Here is a 10,932-nt window from a genome sequence, read left to right as displayed (position 1 = left end):
CTTTCCTGCTCTTTAGCACTACTGCTTCCACTGGTACTGCAGCCTGCTAAATGACAAGCCCATGAAGTGGAAGTCTGTCAAGTGACTGTGCCATATGGGCCAATGAGGTTTCATTTTCTCCTGTAAATATCCAGTCTGAGGTGGGTCCTTGCTCTCATTTTCACACTTGACTCCCCATCTAGCTGTCGTCCTTAGGTCACCACCTCCTTTTGGACAAGCAGGGCTAATATGGGAAGAAATTACATCCACTGCCCTTCTCACTAGGTCTCCCCTAGTACTGACCTCTTTCATACTGATAATATAATAAATAATAATTCTGGTTTCTTGATAAAGACCTATACATACAATGACATATTGGGGAGGTGATTCCTTCATTATTAGAAATGGACACGGACATCAAAGAAACAGTCAAGGAAGACATCTAGGTTCTTGGCTAAGGCCTCTTCAAATGGTGGCTCCCAACTAGGGCTGCCAACTCTGGTTTGGGAAATTCCTGGAGGTTCGGGAGTGCTGCCTGTAGAGAGGACATGGGGGGGGGGGAGAGATATCACCTAGAATATATGGTACACCATAGAGTTTCCCCCGGAATCCACCATTTTTCTCCAGGGGAATTGATCTCTGTAGTCTGGAGATCAGGTGCAATTCTAGGAGATCCGCAGGCTCCACCTTGAGATTGGCAACCATACAAGTGTGTGTGTGTGTGCGTGCACGCGCACGCTTGCGCGTTTCCTCTGTCGTGGGTCTTCCTTTCCCCCTTTGAGACAAAGATGGTGGGGGAGGGAGTTCGCGAGGGGCTTTCATATTCCTGAAGCATTCCCAGAAGCGGGAGGGGAGGGGTCCGGGAGGAGGGGGGGGGTCTTAACTGAACGGAAGAAGATAAAAAAAAGCTCTCCAGTGAATCCCTGCTTACAACGTAGCAGTCGTGTGTGTGTGCAAATGGACTTTTCCCCCCCCAGCAGGAATTCCTCAGGCTGACTCGGAGGCTGGCGGGTGGGAGGGCTTGCTAGCGAGGCTTTCAATGAAACTCCCGGAGTAAAGTTCTGGGAATGGGCGGCTCTCGTGAGCCTTCTTTTCGCGCTCCCCCTTTCCAGTCCGCGCACTAGTCAAAGCGGGATCCTGGGCTGGCTCCGCTCGGCGGTCTTTGGTGGGGGACGGAGGCCAGGCTGCTCGCTGCCGCGTCTTTTTTGAAAGAAGATCCCCCCACTAGATAGCCCCAACTAACTCCCCCCCCTCCACCGCGAGGGGAGGAGGCGGGCGAAGAGCGAGCGAGGCAGCCCTTCGGAGGGGAAATTGATCGCCGCCGGGTCCCTCCTCAGAGGTGCTGCCGAGCTTCTGGTTGCGCGCCTTTGGTGACAGCCGCCCGGAGGACCGCGAGCGAGCGGGCGGGCGGGTGAGGAGCGCGTTGCCGGAGCCTGCAGCCAAGCAGCCGGGCGGCAGGGGCACGAGGGCAGCCCGGCTCGGCGCCCTCCATGTGCGCTGCTGGGGCAGGCAGCCTTGCCCGCTGGCGACGCTTCCCGGAGCCCGGCGCGGCGGCGACACCAGCAGCAGCAGCAGCAGCAGCAGCAACAGCCCCGGCGGCGCGGCGCTCGGCCCGGGCCGGCTCGGGGGCTCCCGCGGGGCCATGCGGAGCCTGAGCGCCGTCACCTGTTTCCCTCTCGGCTCGTAGCTCGCCCCTGGGGTCGGACTCTTCGCGGGGGGCACACCGCCCCCGGGAGCCTGCGGACTGCAACGCCGGGGACGCAGCATGGGCTGGCTGGGCCGGATCGCCGTGCTGCTACTGGGAGTCCTGCTGCCCGCCCAGAGAGCCGCCGGCCAGCAGCAGCAGCAGCAGCAGCAGGGCAGGAGCAACGTGCCGCGCCTCAAGCTGACCTACAAAGGTAAGGGTGTCCCCGCGCGGGGCGGACGGCAGAGAAGGGCGCGGGCGGGCGGCGCGGGGTGCTCTTGCCGGCAGAGACAAAGGAAAGAGTTCGTCGGCGCTGGCCCCCAGGGCGGGCGGGCGGGCGGGCGGACGGGTGGGTGGGGGGGCGCTGTCGACGAGCAGCGGGGGCCCAGCATTGACGGAGGGGGGGGGGGGCGCCTGGTGCGCCGCGAGCGTGTGCCTTTCCAGACGTCCCTCCGCACCCGGCCGCGGAATACTTCGCTAGCCCTCCGCCGCTTGCGCGACGAGGGCCGGCCTCCCTCGCGGTTCGGTCTCTTGACAGCACGAAAGAGTTAATCCTGCCCTCATGAATATTCAAACCACACGAGTCTGACAGTCGAGAGAAGCGGGAGAGGTGGCGGGATTGGTGCTGGGGGGGGGGGGGAGACTTGCCAAGAAAAAACTGGGAAGTGTAAAGGAAGAGAGAGGGGCTCCGGGAGAAAGACGGCGGCGAAGGAGCGCCAGGGGAGGGGGAGGAGGAAGGAGGGGGGCGGCACACAGCGCTCGCGTGCACTCGAGGCGCCGCAACTCTTTCTGCCGGGGATGTGCACGTTGTCCAAATGAGCTTCGCTCGTGCTGAAAGTCTTGGGCGGGCAGAGAGAACTTGCGGGGCGGAAACGGCTCCGCAGCATCTCGCCAAACCCTCAGCCGTTCGCCGGCCGCAACCTGGCCGCTCTCGGCAGCCCGAACTCGGGGGCACACCCACTCCGAGCCTCTTCCAGCACTTGCGAAGCACGCGAAGTCGGCGCTGCTGAGTTAGGGCTTGGGGATTTGTAACACATGAAAGAAAGAAGAAAGCAGGAGAACGCTTGAAAATCCACCTTAATAAAACAAAAAAACTTTTGGAGCATTCTGGTTTAGGACCTGATCAAGTATCAAAGTCGATTTTCCCTGCTGTAGGAAAAAGAAGGAACATGTGTTTGTGGTCAGAGATGTCAGCCCCTTTGCCGAGTGCGTCGTGTCTGTGCAGCTTATGATGTGCCAGGAAAAGGGGAGGGGGGAGAGAAGGAGGATCTTTCCTTTAAAAAAAGTCTGTTTCCAAGCTAGGGAGGATTCTTGTTTTTGTTGGCAAGCGTTTAAAAGCACCCCCCCCCCAACCTGCGAGGCTCTGCTGCTAATTAAATCGCTCAGGCTGTTTACATGAGCGTAGCCCAGGTGATGTAAGTGGAGCTACTTTGAAGTAAAGGATGTGGGGACCAACGAACGTGTTAACTGTCCAGACAGATGTTGTTGTTTTTAAAATACTTTGCCAGGTAAATTAAGAATCCATTTGAACGTTCCTGCATTCTGATGTAATTGTGGCATCCTAGTAAAACAGGCGCATGCATGCGTACACACACTCTCTCTCAATATAAATGCAAGTGAACTAACTCACTTTTGATTGCTAATGTAAGGTGTTACTGCACCAATTTATTGGCAGTCGTTTGTGATCCATTTTGCTTTCATGTTTCTGTTAAAGCATAGTTATGGTAAGGGGAACTCCTCTGGTGGTTTACAACATTCTCTTAAAATGTATAATGGTTGATTGGTAGCGGTGGACTATTTTTAACTCCCTGAAAGTTAAGTGAAGCCTTCATTTTAACATCACTCCTCATAAAGAATTACCATTACCCATTCCATGCTTAATGTATCATGGATAGAGCTGGGTGTGGAGTGAGATATTAAGGCAGTATATATTGCTCCTGTACATTGTGTCCTTCTTTTCATTGAGTTGGTACCTGAAGGGTGGTTTCCATTACTATTTATTCAAGCTTGGGCATCAAAATGGGCATCAAAAATGTCAAGTGCTGAATCTTTTGTGGGCTCAATGGGATTTAAGAATACTGCCCAACTGCTTTTTTGAAATTGTGATTTACCCCATTTGTATCCTGGACTTCCAAGGAATTCAAGATGGTGCACATTGTGGTATTCTCTATTATGCTACCAAAATACCAACTTTTGAAATGTCATCAGTGTATTTCATGGTGGGCCAGGTATTTGGAACTCAGTCCCCCATAGTCCAAATCCAGAACTGTTCACTCCACCATGCTGATGCAGGATTTTCCAGTGATTATAACTAATCACAAGAAAAGAAGGTCAATGATCCGAGCCTCATGTCTTGATCCAATGAACTATTTGAACCCAAACTTAAAATTAAGCTTGTGAATCACAGAGAATGTCTGTGGAAGTCTTGAAACACTGTATGCTGTGTAAATGGTTGTTACTCACGTTCCTACTAATTCTGACACTGCTTACTCTCCACCATGTGGATTTTGCTAAGCAGAGAGTTCTTCGATGATCAGACTGGTGGTAACCTAAGTTTGGGATGTGTTCTTGTGATGCCAGTGCAAATAGTAAATATCAAGTTAATGAAGGACACGGGAGAATACAGAAGAGAAACTAATAAAACTTTGGATAATTGTTCTTCTGATGGCTCCTGCTGTGAATATTTCCTCAATGGAAGGAGCATCGCAGTCGTTTTAAGAGCTCTTGGTGTTATTCGGCAGCAGATTCATATGCCCCAAACATCATGGTGGATTTCCAGGATGGCACCACAAGTCACTTCATGCTTCTGGGACCCTGTAATTAAAACAAACAAAAAGGTAATATGCCAACATCACCCCAGGACTACTTGGCAATTTTTTTCAGGGATAGCATGAACTGTGAAATGAACATAAGCATCTCTCCCCGCCCACCCCATTTACTGACCACAGACTTTTTTTTTATTTGGCACCTGTACAGTTGAGATTTTGTGCCAAATAAATACTTTGTAGTCACGTGTTACTAGTTGTGACTAATTAGTTGTTACTAAAAATAGTAGAGATGTTTTACGGACTAATTATATGAGTCAGGTACGATTAAAGTAGAAAAACTGCTGTTTTTTTTTTTACAAGATTCATGAAAGTTTAAATCCCTGTCAGCCTTAATTTCCTGTTGGTTGCTCACACTCAATTGGGTGCTGTTGCTCTACCATTCCTCAGGTTGCTAGACATACCTTGTCTATGACCTTGCATTTTAGAATATATATATGTATAATAACTTCCTACCCTGCAGACATTTGTGCCATATTGGAACTCCTGCATGTAGAAAGAGGGTTATATAACAACCACAAACAGTTCTAAGCCATTGACTTTTGGGGGGGGGGTAATGAGGACCCTTCAGGAATCAAAGAACCATGAAAGTATTTTAATCCTTTATTTCTAAAAAAAAAAAGCAGTCCTCATCCGCATGGCTATTGAAATAGAATTATGGGAGGTTGTTTCGTACGCAGCCATGACACTTTTACGAATTGTCAATGGCCATGACCTATTCAGAGGAAACCTGAGCAGTAGGAAGCCTGTGTGGGTTGGGGGCAGGCATCTTCCCTCCCCTAGTCATGATGTTATTACCACAAACTAATTCTTCAGGTTTCTATGGGCTCAGCTCCCTTCTAATCACAGGTGGTGATTTCATTTTGTGAATTATAATTAGCAAATCATCCAAGTCCTGGGCATGGCGTTTTAGGATTGAATTTAAAGGGTGGTTCACATTCACACATTCATTGATTTCTTATCACCGCACTGTGCCAAGACTTTAATATATCTATTGGCACCACTAAAACACATTTTCAGTGGGCGGGCAGCATAAATAGTTGAAACATGAAGGAGGCAGGCCATTTCCCACCAACGCATACTTACATCAATAGTACTGTATACAGACTCACAGTTTGGTGCCATCTCATAAGGATCTATTGCCATCCATCCTTGGCTATATTGCCATCTATTGCCATTATTCTTTGGATATATCGGCTTACTGATCATATTGGGCTGGTGCAAATGCAAAGTTGAGTCTTTCTTAAGGCTCGGGGGGGGGGTTGGGAACCAGGTGGACAAGCTCCCCTTTCCCTCCCCTTCCTTATTTCCTCTCAGGACCAAACTCTGCAACTGCTTATAGCAAGGAATATGTGAGCCTGACTTTAATGTTGATTTAAAATCTTGGATAAGGAAGAATTCTGGTTAGACTTATTACCATGGTACTGTGGTTAAGACAGTAGTGAGAATTTATTCCTGAGCACAGGCAGAAAAGAGGGACAGGCAACTTACATACCCTTCACTCTCTGGATCTTTAGTTACAGTTCAAAGGGAGCCATAACCCTTCAGATACAGTTGCATGGTGTTGATACACATGTCTGGGGGCTGCATGGGAGTGAAAGAACCTTGTGGATGAAGCAAACAGGTCATGAACATACATTAACCCTTTCCCCTCAACAGCAAGAAAGACCCTGATTCTGTAAATTCTGGCAGATTGTGAGTGCGTGCACAGGAAGGCTTGTGTCAATGCTTGCCTCTTATGGCCCTTGCTTGCATGCGCAGGAAACTGCCGATCACCACTCTGCCATTGGGAGACAAATTTCCTCCAGGCCAGACTATCCAGGGATTCTAGGGGCATCCTCTGGACATGAAAGTGGGGTCATTGTTGGTAGGCAGGAAGTTGTGATTTTCCTGCATTGTGCAGGTTGTTGGACTAGATGACCCTGGAGGTCCCTTCAAGATTCTATGACCCATTCATGACCGAGCCCCCTAGTTGCAACACTCACATGTTCCACCCACCTCCTTGGGACCTCCCAATGGGGAAATGGTTACACATGCCCAGCAGTGAGCAGAATTATGTCCATACTGACCCATTATTTACTTCAATTCATGTCCCCTGCTGGCTTATTCCTTTGTTGTTTTGCTTTTATGAACTAAACAAACTATCCCACCACTTCTAGTGGTTCTCTTAAGTGGCCTGGCTTGCAACTGCTTTGCTTCTGATCTTGTGACCCATACTCATTCTCTGCATGTGTAAACCGCATGCTTCTGAAATACATCTGTCTCATCCTGTTTGTTTACTGAATATGGCTCAGCACTGTCAAATATGTTTGGGAAGAGTCCGAATGCGGTTCTTTTCTTTTTATTGTTGCTCAATTGAATACACATTACCCCAGAACAATTAACTGGAAACATAGTTGTGTTTCTTCATTCCCCCCCTCCTTTGCCGGTTGCTTCTATTCAGACTATATTAAGATAAAGAAATTCAGTTCAAAATTGATGCAGATGCTTATAAGATAGTAGTAAGAATCCGATTAAATGCCTCTGCAATAGGCTAGCTCGCCCCCTCGTCACGGCAAGGAATGCGTTGTTGAATCTGATTAAATGATAAATAGCAAGACTTGAATGAAGCAAACAGCTTAAACATTTTAAAAGCTTTTTTCATGCCTTTTAGGGTTGCCAGGATGCAGCTGGCAAACCCTGGGAACAGTTGGGCCAGATACTGTCATACCTGTGTCATGCTGGTGTACTGAAGTCATTTCCAGTCATTTCCACCTCCTTGGGACCTCCCAATGGGGAAGTGGTTCACACATGCCCAGCAGTGAGCAAACAAAAAACCCAAAACAATATTAGAAGTATACACCTCACTTTGTGTGCCCCTCCTCTGCTGGTGCTTTAGGTACTGGTGAGCAAAATTATGGGCTGTCAGGGAATATACTTTATGTGTTAGAGCATTTTGGTGAAATTCTGTTTGTAAAAGGCATTGTAAATGCGGGAATGAAGCAATCTAGGGAAGTCTGGTGTAATAGCTGATCATTTGAGACTAAGCCAAAACATTTCTTTTTAGCCAAACTTTTAACTGAAATTACACTGCTGCTTTTATGGCTGGCATCCCATCTGTGGGCTGTTTTAGAGCCCTTTATGACTACTTTTACTTTATTCTGTTAGCAGTCTGCAGACTCTGCAGTTCCCAAACAGATAATTTATTTTCAAACACACAATCTGCTTTTTGAGAGTAGAGTGGCATAGAAATTCAATAATAAATAAACATCTGATCCTAAAGCACTGTCCCCAATAGAGTCAACAACACAAGTTGGTCTTAGAATCTGTACCACTGTATATTTCTGGTAAGGCCTTGGAGGAGGAGCGTGTCTCATGGCTTAAGTGCCACTCAGCGCTTAACACACACTCAGGGTGGCTATCCCTCCCCTACATGCCTCCTCCTCCAACCGGCTTGCCTGTCTGTCCAGCAGCTAGCCAGTCGACTTCCATACCCTACCCCTGACCACCCCTCCTCCTTCCACTTCCCTCTGATGCTTGGAGGCTGCAGATCTCTGCCATGTGAGAGCTGCCCCTGCCAGTGAGTTCCCTTCCCAGGGGCTTCCAACCAGCAGCCTTTCCAGGTCCTGGGGGGGAGAGAGAGGCCTAGCGTCTGTTGTATTCTTGAATGCAATGGGCTTTGTCCTTAGTATAAGAATATAACCCTGATGAATCAGGTTCAAGAGGGTCCCTGTAATCCAACATCCTGCTTCACTCAATGGCCAACCAACTGCCCTGGAAGGCCAACAAACAGGGCATAGAATAGGGGTGGCTGTACTACACATCTCCAGATGCCCATGGACTACAATTACCTTGAGTTCCTGCCAGGATCCAGTCCATGGACATCTGGAGAGTCAGTCTGGCCACTCCTGGCACAGAGGCTAAGGCCTCTTTTGAAACTTTCCTATTTAGGAAATCATGTTCTCCTCACCAGAGCCATCAACTGATTTTTAAAATTAATTTTACTTAATTTATACCCTATTTTTCTCCCCAATGGGGACTGAAAGCTCCTTATGTTATATTCTTCTTCTCCATTTTATCCCCACAACAATCCTAAGAGGCAGGTAGGACTACTGACCTCCAAATGGGGCCTGGAGATCTCTCAGAATTATGACTGCTCTCCAGACTCCAAAAATCAGTTCTCATTGAGAAACCCTCATCAGCAGCTTTGGACTATGGACTATGACATTATATCCTGCGGAAATCCCTCCTCTACCTATACCACATGCCTTGGCTCTACCTCCCCTCTGCCCCACCAATCTCCAGTAATTTTCCAACCCAGAGGTAGATCAGGCTAGGAGGGCAACTGGCCTCAAAGATCTTCCTTACCTGAGGAACAGCCTGTTGACTGGGAGGTTGGAACAGAAGCAAGCACAGAGCAGGAATGTGACTTCAGGTATAAATCATGGGTTTGCCTGTGTGGGGGACAAGAATGTGTGGGTCTCTCTGTGCTCGATCTAACCAGATCCCCTTTTGAAATCAAGTTTCCCTGGCAGACTTCTTTAGTACAGTGCATTGTTGTTGCAGTTCCTGTGCCGAGAGATTCTTTAGTCTTTGAATTCCTTGCTTTTGTGAGGTAACATGCTGACTCAGATGCAGTTGCTATCATTCCTCTTGTCCTGGTTGCCTTTCATTTACTTCCTGTCATCTCTTGTTTCTCCTTTCAGTTCCTTTGTTTCTCTTGTTTTTTTCATGAAACAATGTGAGGAATACCATTATGCAGAATTATTACAAATCAGGGAGTCTGCAACCACATTGTCTATATCACTGTGGTGAATATGCATTCAGGTTCATTTTGACAATTACATATAGAAGCTAAAGAAGTCATTTTGAGACACTGTATTTTTCATTCTTCACCCATGCATAAGGAGAGTGTTCAAATCTCATGTTATGTGCAGTCACCATTTTGTGCGAATGGAACAAAGTATATTTTGAAACACATGTTGTTCAGATTTTTGAAGAAATTTATTCATATGCACTGAAGAACTGGGAAACAGGCATCATGACCCACTATGTATTCAGCAGATTGCACACAGTGGCTATTCCTTTTATGTATAGTTGGAGCACTAAAACCAAGCATCTGAAGAGGGCTAGAGATGGAGCCTTACAGTATGGAAACCCATAACTCTGAAAACAATTTTTTCTTCCTTATGAAAGAAACACATGTGTGTTTCTCCTGCTCACTGTCTAAGACCATCCCTCATTCCACAAGAAATCCACAAAGCTGTTTTGCTCCAAATCCCAATACAGATGAAGCTATGCTGAAGTTTGAGTACTACAGAACTTTCTGCCAAGGCATAATCTGTACGGGAGAGGATCCACAAGGACACACTAAAGCAGTGGTCCCCATCCTTTCTGAGGCTGGGGACCGGCAGAGCATCGGGCCGCGCCTGCGGGCCGCATCAGGCCGCGCCCGTGCATTGCACATGCGTGAATGCACAATGCGCATGCGCAATGCGCGGGCATGGCCCGCACGGGCGTGGCCCAGCCCTGATTCCCTCTCCCCGCCCTCCCGCAGTAAGAAGCTTCCCGGGCCGCAAGCTTGCGGCCTGGGAAGTTTTTTACTGCGGGGGGGGGGCGGGGAGAGGGAGTCGCGGCCTGGCGCCATGGTCTTCGCGGCCCGACACCAGGCCGCAGCCCGCAGGTTGGGGACCACTGCACTAAAGGATCCTCAAGTCCAAAGGCAGTGGGTAAGCTTTATTCGCACCCTTTTGGCCAATGGTAAAATGAAGACTTTTTTTGTTTTTCTCAGAAAGTAGGCAATTCAGGGAGACTGAATTGTCTTTCTCTCCCCCCCCCCTCATTTTTCGGAGGGACAGCCCTTGAAAAACTTCTTGTGCCTGTAGTCATCTGGCCTCCAGATCAAGTAAGAAAAGATGTTGCATTTGTTGCTGGAATCCAATAGCACAGCTCTGAGAACTCTAATTACTGAGTGACATGAAAGAGGTATGATCTTGGTACAGCAAGCTTAGAATCATGGTTCAGAGTGGTGGCTTCTAATCTGGAGAACCGGGATTGATTCCCCATTCCTCCTCATGCATTCCACTGGGTGACCCAGGGCCAGTCACAGAGCTCTCTCAGCTTCACTTACCTCACAGAATATCTGTTATGGGAAGAGGTGTGTAAGCCACTTTGAGACTCCTTCAGGTAGTAAAAGATAGGGTACAAAAACCCAGCTCCTCGTCTTCTTAATGCAGAAATCATAGTTACTTCTGGTATAAAATTGAAGTGGTTTTCACATTAATTACTGATGTAAAGAATTTTTTTCTAGAAATAGGCACCCTTCTGCATTCATAGACTTTCTCATTTTCCCCACAGTCTGTTGACCTGCACCTCAGTTTGTTCCATGGGGTTCATCAGGCCTTCAGGAACAGCCATGGGGCAATGTGGGGGTCTGCACTGGGAGGGAGTAATTAGTGGAAATCA

At 48.2% G+C, this 10,932-nt stretch overlaps 1 protein-coding gene across 1 annotated transcript in view; it reads left to right on the top strand.

Moving 5' to 3' along the window:
* Nucleotides 1-970: 970 nt before the first annotated feature.
* The window catches only part of SEMA3A (semaphorin 3A), a 206,490-nt gene continuing 196,528 nt past the window's right edge, over nucleotides 971-10,932 (top strand). The window contains exon 1 of the mRNA XM_077337860.1: nucleotides 971-1,877. Within this exon, the coding sequence (XP_077193975.1) occupies nucleotides 1,745-1,877 (133 nt within the window). The 5' untranslated portion in view covers nucleotides 971-1,744. The remainder of the gene's footprint in view (nucleotides 1,878-10,932) is intronic.

This window comes from Paroedura picta, chromosome 5 (genome assembly GCF_049243985.1).
Source record: "Paroedura picta isolate Pp20150507F chromosome 5, Ppicta_v3.0, whole genome shotgun sequence".
Taxonomy (NCBI): domain Eukaryota; kingdom Metazoa; phylum Chordata; class Lepidosauria; order Squamata; family Gekkonidae; genus Paroedura; species Paroedura picta.
This window is presented reverse-complemented; position numbering and strand designations above follow the sequence as displayed.